Source organism: Biomphalaria glabrata, chromosome 5 (assembly GCF_947242115.1).
Source record: "Biomphalaria glabrata chromosome 5, xgBioGlab47.1, whole genome shotgun sequence".
In the NCBI taxonomy this organism is placed as follows: Eukaryota; Metazoa; Mollusca; class Gastropoda; family Planorbidae; genus Biomphalaria; species Biomphalaria glabrata.
Genome location: NC_074715.1, coordinates 972673 through 995000, shown reverse-complemented (window position 1 = coordinate 995000; position 22328 = coordinate 972673). Strand labels below are relative to the sequence as shown.

The 22328-nt window shown below is 35.0% G+C and overlaps 1 protein-coding gene across 2 annotated transcripts in view; it reads right to left on the bottom strand.

The window, feature by feature from the left end:
* The window catches only part of LOC106063710 (uncharacterized), a 24295-nt gene extending 8027 nt beyond the window's left edge, over positions 1-16268 (bottom strand). The window contains exons 1-4 of one of the 2 annotated variants that reach the window (XM_056030575.1): positions 15915-16258; positions 4690-4874; positions 2539-2722; positions 316-591 (exon numbers count right to left, since the gene is read on the bottom strand). In XM_056030575.1, the coding sequence (XP_055886550.1) occupies positions 316-591; positions 2539-2722; positions 4690-4874; positions 15915-15990 (721 nt within the window). In that variant the 5' untranslated portion in view covers positions 15991-16258. Of the gene's footprint in view, positions 1-315; positions 592-2538; positions 2723-4689; positions 4875-15914 lie in introns of both variants that reach the window. The other variant, XM_056030576.1, reaches the window with a different exon arrangement.
* Positions 16269-22328: the final 6060 nt, after the last annotated feature.

Here is a 22328-nt window from a genome sequence, read left to right as displayed (position 1 = left end):
GAAACAAAAATATGAATGGTCTCAATGAGAGATTTAGTATTTGAGAAACCGAAGTGCAGTAGTAAATCTCAAGGTCAAGGTAATGTGTAAATATAGTCAAGTCTCTGGGTGAAGGTCAAGGTAATACATAAATACATCTAAAAATTAAACCCAGTAAGGCTTCTCAATGCAAGTGTAGGCTACTGCATAAATTGGCCTACGTTCAAAAAAGAAGTGCATTCCAATGTCTTCAGGACACTACAAAATATAACTCAAGGTCAAGTCTGGATACTCAATGTCAAGGTCACGCACAAATACTTTAAAATACTAACTTACCAGTAACGGTGCAGACAAGCGTTTTGCCACGTTTACATAGGTCATGATATTTAAACTGTGCAGACGTCTCGCCGATAGCCAATTTCCGAGCATTCCTCACACAGTCGTCTTTTGTATCGGATGAGCTCCAGTTGCCGACCTTGACCTGAAGAGTTGGCGCGTTCAGGTTTTTGGTACAAAATTCAAATTGGAATTCATAATTACTTTCTAGATTGACATGGCAGTTTGTGAAGCTGACCGATTTCTGATTTATTTGTAATGTTGCCAACTCTTCGCCTTTAGAAGATTTGAGTTTTACAAAAATAACTATGAACATGTAAAAAAAAAATTATAGGAAAAAAAGGTTAAACTATATGCTAAAACTAATCTAGTTCATAGTAAAATAATGTTTATCAATGTTAAACTTTCAGAAATTACAAACATCAGAATGTGTATTTAAAATGTTTTTCTTAAACATTCAATAATTAAATTTAATTGAGTTCAAAACAGTCCTTAATATTCTGACAGAAGCCGAATTAAGTTTTTTTTTAATAATGGGGTTACTGGATTCGATTTTGGGTAAAAAAATTGATTTTTCAATTTTGGTGTAATTAAATAGGTGGACGTGTATTTTATAAACTGGCACCAAAAATTTTCTAAAAAATAGCATTTTTTATTGAAAAAAAGCATTTTAATGATGCATGGTGAACACTATTTTCCATATTTTTCTTAATACAAATTCACTGTTTTTGAGTGAATGCATTTTTAGTGACCCCTCCCCCCCCCGTAATATATTTCTAAAATCTCTAGAACTAATAGAGATAAATGTGTCAAATTTGGTACACATATTCAGAGATAAATAATACAGAGAATCAGCTAGTTTTAATGACTTTAGCTGAAGAAGTTTTTAATATATGATCTTTTGGGAAAAAAAATGTGGATGCATTTTACAGGAAAAAAATCACCCTTTTTTTAAAAATCATAAAATGCACAATACTAAGGGAAAATGTATAAAATCTAGCTAGCTACTTCCAGCCACCTTTATACTTTAAGATGTAAGTATTTTTAGCTTTGAAATTTATCTATTTTGAAAAATTTTAGAATTTTCCTATATGAACTAATTTTTGTTTATTTTCAAGATGGCCGCCATTACCATGGCAACCCGGAAACATTAGACAACATTCAATATATATTTTTTATTACTGAGTTGTCATATGATATAATAAAACAAAAGTTATTAAGTTAAAGCAAAAATAAAAAAAAATTAATTTCGCACTCCAGTAACCCCTTATTTTAATTGAGCTACTGCTGGTCATATTGGCTTTATTGACCTAACTAACTTATGAATAATTCTTAAGATTTGCCTAGAACGAATGATATATACCCCTAGGTATAGAGCAGTTTAGACAATTGAATTCAGAAGATAATTATTTTATCTTTACCGCGCTGCTCCATCCTCCTAAAAAAAATTTCCATTCAGACCTTACGATCTATGGGGCAGATGATGTAAAAATCATCTGTTTCTGTGTCCCACGTTAACAAGGGTGTCATGTGGCCAGCACAACGACCAACCGTCGTTACTTTCCCCCAGCTAATGTCAGGTACTCAAGGGCGCTCAGAGATCCCGAAATTAAAAACCCCTGTCTTCACCAGCATTGGAACCAAGGAACCCCGGATCGGAAACTAAGCGCTATACCGCTCGGCCAACGCGCCTCCATATATATGTGGTTTCTTCATCTGAATCAGGACAGAACCTGCTGCGACTAAACAAGCCTCATTTCAGGCAAAAGAATGCATTTGTTTTAGGGATACCTGATAGGCAGTGGCGTAGCTAGGAGTTTGTCATCATTTAGGGACCCGGGGGCTTGACATCTTTTGGGGTCCCCTGCATTTTGCGTAATATTTAATATTTAATGTAAAAAAACCCCACTCATTTGGGCCCCCCCCCTCAAGTGGGGGCCCGTTTTTTTTAAATACTCCCCCTCCCTCACCCAACCCTAGCTACGCTTCTGCAGATAGGGCAGCTGTCACCTGACTTCTCTTGTCTGGATGACCTTAGCGTTAAACTAATCATTCATACATTTAACTATTAACACAAGTTACACTTAAAGTCAACTAAAACAAAAAGATGAACTAAACGCGAAATGAAACAAAAAACAAAAAGCAAGTGATTTAATATATTAAAAAAAAAAAAGAAAGAAATCTAAAAAATGCCAAAAATCTAATATTATTCTAATACAATACCGAATATTTCTGGAATTTGAAAATTTTGTGAATTCGATGTTTTGATGATTGTCTGACTTAAGTCTTTTAAAGCCAGTTTCTTAACAGTCAAAATGTAGGTCGTGTTCGTAAAGGATTTGCAGCTACATTCTTGTGTTCTCTTGGGCTCACAGGACGTCATGGTTTCATAGGATAGGGAGCAGACCTAAAGAGTTATCGAACTTTGTCAACACGGTGTCAAGTCAGCTCGGATTAGGTGTCAAAATAGGCCCTGGCAATACCATAGAATACAGCCCAGTCTTAATTGCACAGTATGAAGTGATTGAAACTCACCGGAAGCATGGCATCAGAGTTTAGCCTGATCCATTATTCCAGTGATGCCCAATCAAATTCGACATGCGGGCCGTTTTAATTTCCGACACTCGTGTCGCGGGCCACATGAACGAAAATGCACAAAAAAAAACAAAAAAAAAACGAAATGAAATTTATCTGAATTTGAGACTATTTGATTAGAAACCCGTGGATCTAGTAGTTACATTAAGAAATTGGATATCTGTCGTAATTTTTTTCACGCATAAGAAAATGGTTTAATTTCTGTAGGCCTACTTACAATAAAAGCAACATTGTAGGTAGTTTTATCACCAACTCATTTTCTTGCCGCTTTTTTTGCTAAATATTTCCATCGATCTCCAATCTGTAGGCGTAGTTTAACAATCTTTTTATTCGCGGCTCAAACCAAGAATGCCGTCATATTTGTTTCATAATGACGTTTAGATATTGTTCTTTTTTTTTTTTAAACAGCCACACTTTCTTTACAAGAACAACATAATTTGACCTTTTGTTTTTGGAGGGGTGTGTCTACACTTTGTGCCGACATCTCGGCGGGCCGGATGGAACCACGTCGCGGGCCGAATCTGGCCCGCGGGCCGTATTTTGGGCATCACTGCATTATTCTATTATTACGGAAAATGTGTTAGGCTGGTATAACACTGTAAAAGATCTTTTATAAAAAGAGAATTCCAGAGCCAGTATTATATAATCTTTAAATTCTGTCTTTCAAAGCTGTCCTTTCTGAGGCGTACCCACCGTCCCGTAGGGTATCGGCCGACCGAGCAGTTTCCCATATGCCTATATAGAAATATAGCCAGTGCGCCCCTGATTCAGACCCACGAGTAGATTTAACTGGGTTATTAGGAGTTTAATTCATATCTAAAGGTAAGATTTATCTCAGTCAAGAGTTTTAAAAAACATAAACGCGTAGTGTTACATTCTTTTCTCCCTTCATCTTTGACTTCAAATAGTTTTATACTTATCTCTTGCCATTTCAATTTCATTTCAGGGGCACAATGTATTTTTATAAACATTTAAAAAAAAAAAAAATTAAAAAATAACTTATATATATATAGGCCCTATTAAGTGTATCAATTAGTTTGGATCAGTCATGTAATTAAATTTGTAATAGGCCTAAGACGACACAATCTATAAAGTGGAATAATTCAGCTTTTACCATCACTTCAGTCAAGTACTATTTCTTTCCCTTGGAAAGGGGACTAATTCAGCTTATACCACCACTTTAGTCAGGTACTATTTCTTTTCCGTGTTTGATATAAGTAATTTATAACCAATAGTTAATTAACTAATTGGGGTTTTTTTGTTTGTTTGATTCTTGTGTTGTCAGGTAAAAGAAATAATTGTGTAAAATTTTAGCTTGATCCGAGATTTGGTGTTGGAGAAATAACATGTACTAACTCTTGGCCAGACAGACAGACAGAGTGAGTTGATATAAGCTTTGTAAAAAAAACAACCTAAGATCAAAGAAGTCATATTTTAAATGGATAAATGAATAAATCTTATGCGCGTTCAAATTCACAAATAACAATAACTTCTATAGGAATCATTGCAGATTTTTCAAATCACACAATACAAAAAAAAAATAATGCTTCAGATATTACAATGTTTCTATTCTCAACACAATAAGCTGATGTCGCAACAATATCTTGATCTCATTTACATATTAAATTAAACTTTTTAAACAATTAATCGAGAGTGTTTGTCCTACATAGAAATCGACAGACCTTTGAGAAAAGAAGAAGTATCAAGCTCATAATTTTTTCGTTCAATGATTCTAATAAGTGTAGAGTAGATTAAGACAGTCACACATGAAAAACTTACCATAAATGTGAGTTTGTTCTGTTGGTTCTCAGCTTCTAGGATGAATGGCTGAGCATTGCTTTGGTTGGAGAGAGTTAGAGTGACTTCAAACTCTATACTGTCAACTCCGGCTAGTAGACCAGATTCACAGCTGACCGACTTTGACAGGTCCCTGATACTGACTATACTGTGCATGAAGAACAAACCTAGAGTTTAAGAATAATAAAATGTGAGAACCGCTATATGTGATAATACAATCTATTCATTCACCTATCCATTTATTCATTCATTCATTCATCCATCCGTAGATTCCTCTATCCATTCATTCATTCATCCATCCGTAGATTTTTCTATCCATTTATTCATTCATCCATCCTTCCGTCCATTCACCTATCAATTTATTCATTCATTCATTCATCCATCCGTAGATTCCTCTATCCATTCATTTATTCATCCATTCTTTTATTCACCTATCAATTCATTCATTCATTCATTCATTCATCCGTAGATTTCTCTATCCATTCATTCATTCATCCATCCATCCATTCGTAGATTTCTCTATCCATTCATTCATTCATCCATTTATCCGTAGATTCCTGTATTTATTCATTCATTCATTCATCCGTAGATTTCTTTATCCATTCATTCATTCATCCATCCGTAGATTCCTCTATCCATTCATTCATTCAGTCATCCATCCATTCACTTATTAATTTATTCATTTATTCATCCATCCGTAGATTTATCTATCCATCCATTCATTCATCCATCCATACATTCACCTATCCATTTATTCATTCATTTATTCATCCATCCATAAATTCATCTATCCATCCATTCATTTATCCATCCATCCATTCACCTATCCATTTATTCATTCATTCATTCATCCATCCGTAGATTCCTCTATCCATTCATTCATTCATCCATCCTTCCATTCACCTATCAATTTATTCATTCATTTATTCATCCATCCTTTCATTCACCTATCCATTCATTCATTCATCCATCCATCCGTAGATTCCTCTATCTATTCATTCATTGATCCATCCATTCACCTATCAATTTATTCATTCATTCTTTCATCCATCCTTCCATTCACCTATCAATTTATTCATTCATTCTTTCATCCATCCGTACATTCCTCTATCCATTCATTCATTCATCCATCCATCCATCCGTAGATTCCTCTATCCATTCATTCATTCATCCATCCATTCACCTATCAATTTATTCATTCATTCTTTCATCCATCCGTACATTCCTCTATCCATTCATTCATTCATCCATCCATTCACCTATCAATTTATTCATTCATTCTTTCATCCATCCGTACATTCCTCTATCCAATCATTCATTCATCCATCCTTCCATTCACCTATCAATTTATTCATTCATTCATCCGTAGATTCCTCTATCCATTCATTCATTCATCCATCCTTCCATTCACCTATCAATTTATTTATTCATTCATCCATCCATCCTTCCATTCACCTATCAATTTATTTATTCATTCATCCGTAGATTCCTCTATCCATTCATTCATTCATCCATCCTTCCATTCACCTATCAATTTATTTATTAATTCATCCATCCATCCTTCCATTCACCTATCAATTTATTCATTCATTCATTCATTCATCCGTACATTCCTCTATCCATTCATTCATTCATCCATCCTTCCATTCACCTATCAATTTATTCATTCATTCATTCATTCATCCGTACATTCCTCTATCCATTCATTCATTCATCCATCCGTAGATTCCTCTATCCTTTCATTCATTCATTCATCCATCCGTAGATTCCTCTATCCTTTCATTCATTCATTCATCCATCCGTAGATTCCTCTATCCTTTCATTCATTCATTCATCCATCCTTAGATTCTTCTATCCATTCATTCATTCATTCATCCATCCGTAGATTCCTCTATCCTTTCATTCATTCATCCATCCGAAGATTCCTCTATCCATTCATTCATTCATTCATCCATCCATCCATCCATTCACCTATCAATTTATTCATTCATTCATTCATCCATCCGTAGATTCCTCTATCCATTAATTTATTCATCCATCCATCCAATCACCTATCAATTTATTCATTCATTCTTTCATCCATCCTTCCATTCACCTATCAATTTATTCATTCATTCTTTCATCCATCCGTACATTCCTCTATCCATTCATTCATTCATCCATCCATCCATCCGTAGATTCCTCTATCCATTAATTTATTCATCCATCCATCCAATCACCTATCAATTTATTCATTCATTCTTTCATCCATCCTTCCATTCACCTATCAATTTATTCATTCATTCTTTCATCCATCCGTACATTCCTCTATCCATTCATTCATTCATCCATCCATCCATCCGTAGATTCCTCTATCCATTCATTCATCCATCCATCCATTCACCTATCAATTTATTCATTCATTCTTTCATCCATCCGTACATTCCTCTATCCATTCATTCATTCATCCATCCTTCCATTCACCTATCAATTTATTCATTCATTCTTTCATCCATCCGTACATTCCTCTATCCAATCATTCATTCATCCATCCTTCCATTCACCTATCAATTTATTCATTCATTCATCCGTAGATTCCTCTATCCATTCATTCATTCATCCATCCTTCCATTCACCTATCAATTTATTTATTCATTCATCCATCCATCCTTCCATTCACCTATCAATTTATTTATTCATTCATCCGTAGATTCCTCTATCCATTCATTCATTCATCCATCCTTCCATTCACCTATCAATTTATTTATTCATTCATCTATCCATCCTTCCATTCACCTATCAATTTATTCATTCATTCATCCGTAGATTCCTCTATCCATTCATTCATTCATCCATCCTTCCATTCACCTATCAATTTATTTATTCATTCATCCATCCATCCTTCCATTCACCTATCAATTTATTTATTCATTCATCCATCCATCCTTCCATTCACCTATCAATTTATTTATTCATTCATCCGTAGATTCCTATATCCATTCATTCATTCATCCATCCATCCATCCGTAGATTCCTCTATCCATACATTCATCCATCCATCCATTCACCTATCAATTTATTAATTCATTCTTTCATCCATCCGTACATTCCTCTATCCATTCATTCATTCATCCATCCGTACATTCCTCTATCCATTCATTCATTCATCCATCCATCCATCCGTAGATTCCTCTATCCATTCATTCATCCATCCATCCATTCACCTATCAATTTATTCATTCATTCTTTCATCCATCCGTACATTCCTCTATCCATTCATTCATTCATCCATCCTTCCATTCACCTATCAATTTATTCATTCATTCTTTCATCCATCCGTACATTCCCCTATCCATTCATTCATTCATCCATCCTTCCATTCACCTATCAATTTATTAATTCATTCTTTCATCCATCCGTACATTCCTCTATCCATTCATTCATTCATCCATCCATCCATCCGTAGATTCCTCTATCCATTCATTCATCCATCCATCCATTCCCCTATCAATTTATTCATTCATTCTTTCATCCATCCGTACATTCCTCTATCCATTCATTCATTCATCCATCCTTCCATTCACCTATCAATTTATTCATTCATTCATTCATTCATCCGTACATTCCTCTATCCATTCATTCATTCATCCATCCTTCCATTCACCTATCAATTTATTCATTCATTCATTCATCCATCCTTCCATTCACCTATCAATTTATTCATTCATTCATTCATTCATCCGTACATTCCTCTATCCATTCATTCATTCATCCATCCTTCCATTCACCTATCAATTTATTCATTCATTCATTCATTCATCCGTACATTCCTCTATCCATTCATTCATTCATCCATCCGTAGATTCCTCTATCCTTTCATTCATTCATTCATCCATCCGTAGATTCCTCTATCCTTTCATTCATTCATTCATCCATCCGTAGATTCCTCTATCCTTTCATTCATTCATTCATCCATCCGTAGATTCCTCTATCCATTCATTCATTCATTCATCCATCCGTAGATTCCTCTATCCTTTCATTCATTCATCCATCCGTAGATTCCTCTATCCATTCATTCATTCATTCATCCATCCATCCATCCATTCACCTATCAATTTATTCATTCATTCATTCATCCATCCGTAGATTCCTCTATCCATTAATTTATTCATCCATCCATCCAATCACCTATCAATTTATTCATTCATTCTTTCATCCATCCTTCCATTCACCTATCAATTTATTCATTCATTCTTTCATCCATCCGTACATTCCTCTATCCATTCATTCATTCATCCATCCATCCATCCGTAGATTCCTCTATCCATTAATTTATTCATCCATCCATCCAATCACCTATCAATTTATTCATTCATTCTTTCATCCATCCTTCCATTCACCTATCAATTTATTCATTCATTCTTTCATCCATCCGTACATTCCTCTATCCATTCATTCATTCATCCATCCATCCATCCGTAGATTCCTCTATCCATTCATTCATCCATCCATCCATTCACCTATCAATTTATTCATTCATTCTTTCATCCATCCGTACATTCCTCTATCCATTCATTCATTCATCCATCCTTCCATTCACCTATCAATTTATTCATTCATTCTTTCATCCATCCGTACATTCCTCTATCCAATCATTCATTCATCCATCCTTCCATTCACCTATCAATTTATTCATTCATTCATCCGTAGATTCCTCTATCCATTCATTCATTCATCCATCCTTCCATTCACCTATCAATTTATTTATTCATTCATCCATCCATCCTTCCATTCACCTATCAATTTATTTATTCATTCATCCGTAGATTCCTCTATCCATTCATTCATTCATCCATCCTTCCATTCACCTATCAATTTATTTATTCATTCATCCATCCATCCTTCCATTCACCTATCAATTTATTCATTCAATCATCCGTAGATTCCTCTATCCATTCATTCATTCATCCATCCTTCCATTCACCTATCAATTTATTTATTCATTCATCCATCCATCCTTCCATTCACCTATCAATTTATTTATTCATTCATCCGTAGATTCCTATATCCATTCATTCATTCATCCATCCATCCATCCGTAGATTCCTCTATCCATACATTCATCCATCCATCCATTCACCTATCAATTTATTCATTCATTCTTTCATCCATCCGTACATTCCTCTATCCATTCATTCATTCATCCATCCGTACATTCCTCTATCCATTCATTCATTCATCCATCCATCCATCCGTAGATTCCTCTATCCATTCATTCATCCATCCATCCATTCACCTATCAATTTATTCATTCATTCTTTCATCCATCCGTACATTCCTCTATCCATTCATTCATTCATCCATCCTTCCATTCACCTATCAATTTATTCATTCATTCATTCATTCATCCGTAGATTCCTCTATCCATTCATTCATTCATCCATCCTTCCATTCACCTATCAATTTATTCATTCATTCATTCATCCATCCTTCCATTCACCTATCAATTTATTTATTCATTCATCCGTAGATTCCTCTATCCATTCATTCATTCATCCATCCTTCCATTCACCTATCAATTTATTTATTCATTCATCCATCCATCCTTCCATTCACCTATCAATTTATTTATTCATTCATCCGTAGATTCCTCTATCCATTCATTCATTCATCCATCCTTCCATTCACCTATCAATTTATTTATTCATTCATCCATCCATCCTTCCATTCACCTATCAATTTATTCATTCATTCATCCGTAGATTCCTCTATCCATTCATTCATTCATCCATCCTTCCATTCACCTATCAATTTATTTATTCATTCATCCATCCATCCTTCCATTCACCTATCAATTTATTCATTCATTCATCCGTAGATTCCTCTATCCATTCATTCATTCATCCATCCTTCCATTCACCTATCAATTTATTTATTCATTCATCCATCCATCCTTCCATTCACCTATCAATTTATTTATTCATTCATCCATCCATCCTTCCATTCACCTATCAATTTATTTATTCATTCATCCGTAGATTCCTATATCCATTCATTCATTCATCCATACATCAATCCGTAGTTTCCTCTATCCATTCATTCATCCATCCATCCATTCACCTATCAATTTATTCATTCATTCTTTCATCCATCCGTACATTCCTCTATCCATTCATTCATTCATCCATCCTTCCATTCACCTATCAATTTATTCATTCATTCTTTCATCCATCCGTACATTCCTCTATCCATTCATTCATTCATCCATCCATCCATCCGTAGATTCCTCTATCCATTCATTCATCCATCCATCCATTCACCTATCAATTTATTCATTCATTCTTTCATCCATCCGTACATTCCTCTATCCATTCATTCATTCATCCATCCTTCCATTCACCTATCAATTTATTCATTCATTCATCCGTACATTCCTCTATCCATTCATTCATTCATCCATCCTTCCATTCACCTATCAATTTATGCATTCATTCATTCATCCATCCTTCCATTCACCTATCAATTTATTCATTCATTCATCCGTACATTCCCCTATCCATTCATTCATTCATCCATCCTTCCATTCACCTATCAATTTATTCATTCATTCATTCATTCATCCGTACATTCCTCTATCCATTCATTCATTCATCCATCCGTAGATTCCTCTATCCTTTCATTCATTCATTCATCCATCCGTAGATTCCTCTATCCTTTCATTCATTCATTCATCCATCCGTAGATTCCTCTATCCTTTCATTCATTCATTCATCCATCCGTAGATTCCTCTATCCATTCATTCATTCATTCATCCATCCGTAGATTCCTCTATCCTTTCATTCATTCATCCATCCGTAGATTGCTCTATCCATTCATTCATTCATTCATCCATCCATCCATTCACCTATCAATTTATTCATTCATTCATTCATCCATCCGTAGATTCCTCTATCCATTAATTTATTCATCCATCCTCCCATTCACCTATCAATTTATTCATTCATTCATTCATTCATCAGTAGATTCCTCTATCCATTCATTCATTCATCCATCCTCCCATTCACCTATCAATTTATTCATTCATTCATTCATTCATCCGTAGATTCATCTATCCATTCATTCATTCATCCATCCATCCATTTACCTATCAATTTATTCATTCATTCATCCATCCTTTCATTCACCTATCCATTCATTTATTCATCCATCCATCCATCCATTCACCTATCCATTTATTCATTCTTTCATTTATCCATCCGTAGATTCCTCTATCCATTCATTCATTCATCCATCCGTAGATTCCTCTATCCATTCATTCATTCATCCATCCATCCATCCATTGACCTATCAATTTATTCATTCATTCATTCATCCATCCGTAGATTCCTCTATCCATTCATTCATTCATCCATCCTTCCAGTCACCTATCAATTTATTCATTCATTCATTCATTCATCCGTAGATTCCTCTATCCTTTCATGTATTCATCCATCCATCCATCCCTAGATTCCTCTATCCATTCATTCATTCATCCATCCATCCATTCACTTATTAATTTATTCATTTATTCATCCATCCGTAGATTTATCTATCCATCCATTCATTCATCCATCCATCCATTCACCTATCCATTTATTCATTCATTCATTCATCCATCCATAGATTCATCTATCCATCCATTCATTTATCCATCCATCCATTCACCAATCCATTTATTCATTCATTCATTCATCCATCCGTAGATTCCTCTATCTATTCATTCATTCATTTATCCGTAGATTCCTCTATTCATTCATTCATTCATCCGTAGATTCCCCTATCCATTCATTCATTCATCCATCCGTAGATTCCTCTATCCATTCATTCATTCATCCTTCCTTCCATTCACCTATCCATTTATTCATTCATTTATTCATTCATCAGTAGATTTCTCTATCCATTCATTCATTCATCCATCCTTCCATTCACCTATCAATTTATTCATTTATTCATTCATCCATCCTTTCATTCACCTATCCATTCATTCATTCATCCATCCGTAGATTCCTCTATCCATTCATTCATTCATCCATCCATCCATCCATTCACCTATCAATTTATTTATTCATTCATTCATCCATCCTTAGATTCCTCTATCTATTCATTCATTCATCCATCCATCCATCCATTCACCTATCAATTTATTTATTCATTCATTCATTCATTCGTAGATTCCTCTACCCATTCATCATTCGTCCATCCATCCATCCGTAGATTCCTCTATCCATTCATTCATTCATCCATCCTTCCTTTTAACTTTCAATTTATTCATTCATTCATTCATCCGTAGATTCATCTATCCATTCATTCATTCATCCATCCATCCATTCACCTATCAATTTATTCATTCATTCATCCATCCATCCGTAGATTCCTCTATTCAATCATTCATTCATTCATCCGTAGATTCCTCTATCCATTCATTCATTCATCCATTCGTAGATTCCTCTACTATAAGAGATAATACTGTATAATAACCGCTCTAAGAGATCTTACAATCTTGCAATCTTACAATGTCTGAAAGAGATAATAGAATCTGATAACCACCCAAAGAGATAATACAATTTGACTATTACTATAAGAGATAATACAATCTGACAACCACTGTAAGTGATAATACAATTTGAGGACCAATGTAAGAAAAAATACAATCTGAGAATCACTGTAAGATATACAATCTGAACATTACTTTAAGAGATAATGCAATCTGATAACCATCCTAAGAGATAATATAATCTGAACATTACTATTAGAAATAATGCAATCTGATAACCATCCTAAGATATAATATAATCTGAACATTACTATTAGAAATAATGCAATCTGATAACCATCCTAAGATATAATATAATCTGAACATTACTATAAGAAATAATGCAATCTGATAACCATCCTAAGAGATAATATAATCGGAACATTACTATAAGAAATAATGCAATCTGATAACCATCCTAAGAGATAATACAATCTGCGAACCACTGTAAGAGATAATACACAATCTGACAACCAGAGATAATACAATCTGAGAACCACTGTAAAAGTTAATACAATCTGACAATCACTGTAAGAGATAATATACTCTGAGAACCGCCCTAAGAGATAATATAATCTGAGAACCACTAAAACAGATTATGCAATATTAGAAAGAGATAGAATCTACTTCAGTTTTAGAATCGATTTTAAGCAATTAAATCTAATAGTTAATACATTTTTAGCGGCCCCCGCTTATATAGATGTGCAAAATGTCCGTCTGTCACACCCAGATCTCGAAAACTAAAAGAGAAATGAAAAATATTTTTTCACCATGAGATGCAGCTTTTGGTTTTATAAAAGCAAACCGTTTAATTTATAAAATTAATTATACAAGCGATTTTTTTCATAAAAATACACCAATTCTAAAACAATTACATAAATGTAAGGGAGGTAATGTTACAATATGTTACCAAAGAAAGACATTTTTTTTTTGTATTTTTAGTATCACTAAGTCGAATATATTTATAAAATGTAGAAGAAATGTTCACAAAAATATAGGCCTAAATATTAGTGCGCTTGAACTTGGCTTGGCTTGGCTACCTAGAAGGAGGCTCGAGGTTCGACACCCCACTCGGGCAGAGTTGTGTTTACTGAGCGCCTAAAGGCGCACGGAAAACCAACTCCTAGATACATGCAGTGATTTTCGTGCAGAAGCGTAACAAGTAGCGGCACAACATGGTACTAATCAGTTTCCTCAAAATTTAAAAAATAATCAGATTTTATTTATTTTTTGTTTAGTGCCCATATCAGGTTAAAGACGCTTATTGTTTTGTGCATTTTGTTTGCCGGCCGGTCTGTCTGTCACGTTCAGATAACAAAAACAACAACTCTAAAAGCTATTGAAAATCTGATTTAACCTTTAAAGTTCCTTCCGAAACATCTCAAAAGTTTTATTGTTCCGAGTGTTTTGTGAAAAAAAAAATCAATACCAACCAATGTTTGTTTGCTCTTCTAACTTATATTACATTTAATTTCCATGCTTAAACGTTGCAAAAACACATGATCAATAATATGTTGTTACGGTTTTTCAATGTTAATAGGATATAAACGCTAAATACAAATCTCTGTACTGACTTATATTTCATTAGCTATAAAGTTAATCCGGATATTGTTTTATAAAAAATAAATTATGTCAAATAATTGTTTGAAATCGCTTAATTGACTAATATAGCACTTATATTCTTTGACAATACGTCACTATAGTTTATTTATCGATATTAAATTGTTCCGTATTTTCAACTTAAAACAAATGTATTTTAAATGACTTTATTTTTTCAAAAATATCGACAATAGGTTGTTCAGGATTTTAAAATAAGAAAGTAATTTACTAGAAACGATTATTGAAAATCCCTTTTAAGACTTATTTTACAGTTAATTTTCTTGCCGAAACATAACAAAATTTGTTTAATCGGTAAAGAATGTTCCGGATTTTGTTTTGAAAAAGAAATCGACCTACATTACTTTAATTTTCTTACAAATCGTCGCCAGAATTTTATATGAAAAATCTACTAACGCCAAACAACTTTTTGAAATCCCTCTTCTAATAAATAAAACTGATAATCTTCTTCTCATTTACGAAAATTGGTTGTTCCGGACAACCAAATAGTTGCTAAGACGGTCACAGATGGATCCAGTCACGGAAGTTTCCTGGCTTGTCGCTTTGCACTAATAATATTATGTATCTTCTCTCCCGATGCGCGGTCCGAATGGTGAAGCCAAATTGATATTCTTTAACATTGGAGCTACAGTTGTCGCTTGACGTTTGCAGATCTGACTTTCGCGGAAGAAAAATCAGCACATGTTTTCAAAGTAAATAATGAAAAAATACTCCCGCGTTTTTTTAAACGCAGGATTTCCCACGGCCACCCGATGTAAATGCACAGTAGCCTATTGGGAAAAGAATGAATACGTCATCGCCAAGCTTTTTGGAAGCTTTTTGGCCGAAATAACAGTATAGCACATTAACTGGTTCAATAGAGACCTATCGTTGTAAATGTGTGTACAGTGTACACAGGGGCGCCCTAAAATTCATTTCTCAGAAGCCAAGCGCTTCACCACTTCGCCAGCCCGATCCCAAAGCGTAGAATAGCTCTACAAAATATTTCTTATGTATTCATTAATCACACCTGGCATTCAAAACGAGATTCCTTTCCTACCTTTATGTATTTCTGTGGCTAAACAGATAAACCACAGAAATAGTTCTGAGTTGGTTGATGTCTGCATCAGTGACATTAATCATTAACGCGTGTAGGTTTATCTTGAGCGAAAGTTGGACAGCATTTTCATTGTTTCCAGATTCTATCTAGATCTAGATCAAAATCTAGACAACAATTTAAACTTTGTCTTTATACTTAGAGAGTTTGTCTAGGATATACATATATTATTACGTGATCAGTCATTATCCTACACATTATGTGATTAGTGAGTGTATACAATTAGATGTATTCTTTATTTAGTTCCGGCATCAGACCTTAATAAACCATTTCCGGTGCACTAAGATTAAACAAAATGAGACTTCAAAATTGATGACGTCAAGTAGGATATTTTTTAAAGCTACAAAAATATAAACAAAAAAACTTTCCATTTATTGAACTGCGTCTAATCTATATCTAAACTATTCACTGCTTCTCGCTCAATGCAATCCTAACTTTGAAACTGACCGCTCTGCTAAACTATCAGGGAAAAGTGATAGTGTGCATAGAGACAATGTTTTAAAAAAAAATTGATGATATCACGTAGCTTTTAATTTAAAATTCAGCCCTAAAGTGTGTAGAAAAGGTTTCTACAAAATATTGCTTTTTATTTTACAAAATATTTTATAGTTATATCATCAGCATAAATCATGGAGACATTCTGTAACTGTTTTCGTTTGTAAGTGAAATGAAACTGGGCATTAAAGACATATCTATATTTAAGGAATCGGACATGTAACTGACAAATAATGACTTTGATCTTTTGATAAAAAATTATATCCTTTTGTAAATTTTCGCCACCTTTTTATTTTCATTGAAGTGTTTTTCTCTCTACTGTCATTTACAGTACACAATTTTATCCAGTTAATAATACAGTTTCAAATGTTCAGTCTTTCAAAGTCAGTTCTTTACTTTTTTTTACAATACATATATCATTTTACTGTTTGACTGGTAAAAAGTGTGTACACGTTATTTCTCCAACACGCATTCTCGGATCAAGTTGAAACTTCGCACAATTATTCTTTGACATAGACAAGCCATGGCTCAATTTGTTCGGTTTGATCCCCTTAAATAATTGTTGAGGCAATCACGCATTCTCCGATTAAGTTGATACTTTGAACATTTATATGTAGTAGCTAGGAAAACATGAATCAATAAACCAAAATTCCAATTAGTCAAATAATTATTGGTAATTAATTATTTTGTTTGACATCAAATAAGGGTAATAACTTGTACATTATTGGCAGATACAGTTTTAAGGACGGAGTTCTACCCCTTTAGATAACATCTCCTTCAAAAATGATTTTTTTTTATTTTGCTTGTTTTTGTTGTCAAGATAAGATAAAGGCCTGTATTTGGGGGGGGGGGGGTGCTTACAGAACACATGAACTTACCTTGGGTTAGTTCCACTATAAGCCTGATTTTTTCTTTATACATTTTATTTTTAATCGTATATATCGCGTTAGTGTTTATGATATATATATATAGTTTCCCTTTCAGACCGTGTGGTCTATAGGGCAGATGATGTAAAGATCATCTGTTTCTGTTGTGGCCTACGGTTAACGAGGGTGTCATGTGGCCAGCACAATGACCAATGCTTTATTGTCCCCTAACCCTGACCCTTTTCTTTCCCCAACAAATGTCGGGCCGAGGATCCCGAATTTAAAAATCCCAGTCTTTACCACGTTCCTAACCCCGTACCCTGGTTCGGAAGCCAAGCGCTTTACCACTCAGCATCTCCAACCTATATATTATTATCTGTATATATAATTCTCTACGTCGCCCAGCCACCCACCGTCACTAAGTGGCGGCGTATGCTACGCCGCGGGTCGGCTCGTGTATATTTATTACAGAGGTGCACTGAGCATGAAAAGAATGAAAAGTAAAAAAAAAAGTTAAGTTATTGCCTCCACGCTTTTTCACTCATTCTCTCAGAGATATTTGACAACTAGGATATATTATACTAGTATAGTAGTATGACTTGAATGGGTTGCCTGAGTCAGCCAGGAAAACCAATGACTTGGCAGAATTTAAGTCATTTATTAACATGCATGGCTAGATTGACATAGGAACTGGCGTAGGACGTCTATTTTTGAAGTAACGTCTGCATTTTATAAGATAAGATATTCCGGTATATTACCTAGGAGTTACTTATGATTTTGTTGCAGTGTTTGTATAAATAGCTCTCAATGTTGTTTGTATGTATTATTTTCATAGAGCTCGAGATTCATGGGTAAAAGTAGCATTTATTTTATTATATTTTTGATATACTTAAAAGAGGTTAATATGTCCGTGTGTTTATTGAATTATTTGCTATCTCGGTTCAATGGAGTGGATTTGTTTTATATGTAAACCTAATCATGCTAGTAAAAAAAAAACAACAAAAAAAAAACATACGTATAGTGTATTTAATGAATATGTTATATAACATTATATAGACCAGGGTTCCTGGAGTGTTAGCGAGATAAAGGTATTATTTATGTGTCCTCAAAGTGCAGTCAGATAAGTTCTGGAAATCTGTGACAACAAAATCTCGTTTAAAAGGGCGTCCTAAATTTTGCCATTTGAAAGTAGGTCAACATAGTTCAATGAATGATCTTGCAGATTTCAGGTGTAAAAATAGCGGTAAAACTTTGGACCTCGAAAACTACAGTCAACAGATCAATTTGAAAGTATATTTCATAATGGCTGACTGCTCAAGTGGTATGCGCGCTGGACTGTCGTTCATTCGTCTCGATGGTCCAGGGTTCATATCCAGCCCGCTGTCATCCCCCGTCATCCTGCGGGAGGTTTGGTTAGGAAGTAGATTATCTTTAAGTCTGAAGGAACATCCAAAACATGTAAAAACCAAAAAAAAAAAGACAGATTGGAGGTAATCTTTCTGAAACGGGAAATAATAATAAGGCTAGTCTTCGAGTCCGAAGATTAGTGAGGAATGCAGTATTTCCCATGGCTGCGCAGTCCCAGCTGTGACCTACATATTTTGCCACATCCAGGGCAAGCATAACCATTGTCCGCAGGCGGTCGATTTAGATTTTCTTTTCGCCGTCTGCGTTTGTCCTCGGCAGCAGATTTTCTTTTGGTATCAAATGTGTATCCCGCGGCCTTCGTGAGTGACCTCCAGCTGTCTCGTTCTGAGGCCGCACGCAACTATGTGCTCACTTCTATGTCAGCCAAGGAAAGTTGACGCCTAAGCTGGTCTTTGACGCGTTTCCGTGGGGCGCCTCTGTTACGTCGACCATCTTTTAGCTCACCAAAAAAAAAAAGACTGCCTTTGGCATACTTGAAACGGGAAAGAAAGCATTAGAAACGATAAATCGAATTGATCTCGAGAAATTTGTCGTTCCTTTTTAAATAGAGCAGTGGTCCCCAAACATTTTCCATAACGGAACACTACGCACATTCGGAGTATTTAGCGGAACACTTTCCTTATTGTTTTAGAGTGATTAATTCACTTGGTCGCCTACTAGTTAATTATTCTAGTATTTTAAGTAACACCTATTCAGGCATCGCGTAACACTAGGGTTCCGCGGAACACAGTTTGAGAAACACTGAAATAGAACAATTAAAAAATTACTACTTTTGTAGGTAGTTTTAAATACATTATGTCAATTTGCTGATAAATAAAAATATCAATAGCCAATAGTTGAACATTTGCAGTTAACGCAAGTCAAGCGATATGCGTTTCACTCTACCGCACATGTATCAGACTATCCTCTCCTGCACATATATCAGAGTATCCTCTCCTGTGCATATATCAGAGTATCCTCTCCTGTGCATATATCAGAGTATCCTCTCCTGCACATATATCAGAGTATCCTCTCCTGTGCATATATCAGAGTATCCTCTCCTGCACATATATCAGACTATCCTGTCCTGCACATATATCAGAGTATCCTCTCCTGCACATATATCAGACTATCCTCTCCTGTGCACATATATATCAGAGTATCCTAACCCTAATCCGGCCCTAAGTCATGAATCATCATTACATTGTAAACGAACACTAGAACAAACAAAATATAAATAATACTTTAAAAAAAAAAAAAAAAAGCTTATACAATGGAAAGAACTGCACATCTGAACGGGGGGATATATATATATATATATATATATATATATATATATATATATATATATATATATATATATATATATATATATATATATATATATATATATATATATATATATATATATCAATACTGTAAGATTTATTTCCCTTTTTATATCAAATTAAAATAAATTAATTACCACAAATTAATTAATTAATTGTTTATTTTGTTCTATTCATTCGTGTTCTGGTAGAAGCAATGAATAATTGCAAAAGTTTCATCTTGATCCGAGAACTGGAAGTGAGAGAAATAACGTGTACAACATGTGTACCACACAGACAATGGGCCTCATTCACCAATTGTAAGCAAACACACACAGACAATGGGCCTCATTCACCAATTGTAAGCAAACACACACAGACAATGGACCTCATTCACCAATTGTAAGCAAACACACACAGACAATGGGCCTCATTCACCAATTGTAAGCAAACACACACAGACAATGGACCTCATTCACCAATTGTAAGCAAACACACACAGACAATGGACCTCATTCACCAATTGTAAGCAAACACACACAGACAATGGACCTCATTCACCAATTGTAAGCAAACACACACAGACAATGGACCTCATTCACCAATTGTAAGCAAACACACACAGACAATGGACCTCATTCACCAATTGTAAGCAAACACACACAGACAATGGACCTCATTCACCAATTGTAAGCAAACACACACAGACAATGGACCTCATCCACCAATTGTAAGAAAACACACACAGACAATGGACCTCATTCACCAATTGTAAGCAAACACACACAGACAATGGACCTCATTCACCAATTGTAAGCAAACAACATGTGTACCACACAGACAATGGACCTCATTCACCAATTGTAAGCAAACACACACAGACAATGGGCCTCATTCACCAATTGTAAGCAAACACACACAGACAATGGGCCTCATTCACCAATTGTAAGCAAACACACACAGACAATGGGCCTCATTCACCAATTGTAAGCAAACACACACAGACAATGGGCCTCATTCACCAATTGTAAGCAAACACACACAGACAATGGACCTCATTCACCAATTGTAAGCAAACACACACAGACAATGGACCTCATTCACCAATTGTAAGCAAACACACACAGACAATGGACCTCATTCACCAATTGTAAGCAAACACACACAGACAATGGACCTCATTCACCAATTGTAAGCAAACACACACAGACAATGGACCTCATTCACCAATTGTAAGCAAACACACACAGACAATGGACCTCATTCACCAATTGTAAGCAAACACACACAGACAATAGACCTCATTCACTAATCGTAAGCAAACACACACAGACAATGGGCCTCATTCACCAATTGTAAGCAAACACACACAGACAATGGACCTCATCCACCAATTGTAAGCAAACTCACACAGACAATGGACCTCATTCACCAATTGTAAGCAAACACACACAGACAATGGACGTCATCCACCAATTGTAAGCAAACACACACAGACAATGGACCTCATTCACCAATTGTAAGCAAACACACACAGACAATGGACCTCATTCACCAATTGTAAGCAAACACACACAGACAATGGACCTCATTCACCAATTGTAAGCAAACACACACAGACAATGGGCCTCATTCACCAATTGTAAGCAAACACACACAGACAATGGACCTCATCCACCAATCGTACACAAACAACATTTTGTCACGTGGTTCTCTATATCTTCTATACAAATTACGCAACCCATAAAGGCTGTCACGTGATACGTAATACGTGGCTAAATGTTGTTTGTTTACGATTGGTGAATGAGGTCCATTGATAAAGCTTTGTTAAAATACAGTACAAGCTAAAACCGAAGTTACATAAAGTAAACAAACATTTTTTCCCACTAGTAAACAACAAAACAACAATTATCTTTTTTTTCCTTTTGAAGTAACGTCTGTATTTTATAAGATAATATAAGAAAACACGTTTTCAGTACTCTCTGTTGTTCCTATAGATGACTTGCTTTTCCCATTCAACACTATCGCCTCTGATCAGAAGATCTAGGTGTTCCCATTTCCTCCCCTTATATTAATATTGAAAGAAACAATGCCAGGAGATCAAACTGTCATGTGACACTGTTATCTCTCCTGGTACCTACTCCCCTACCTCTTCCCCCCCCCTCCCCCTCCCCCTCTTTTGTTAGAGGTAAAAGTACAACTTCAGTCTGCAAAGTCCACGTTTAAAAGTGAACGCTCGAACTTTGACTTCACTGTATGGAGAGCTCTTACTCAGGACCTGA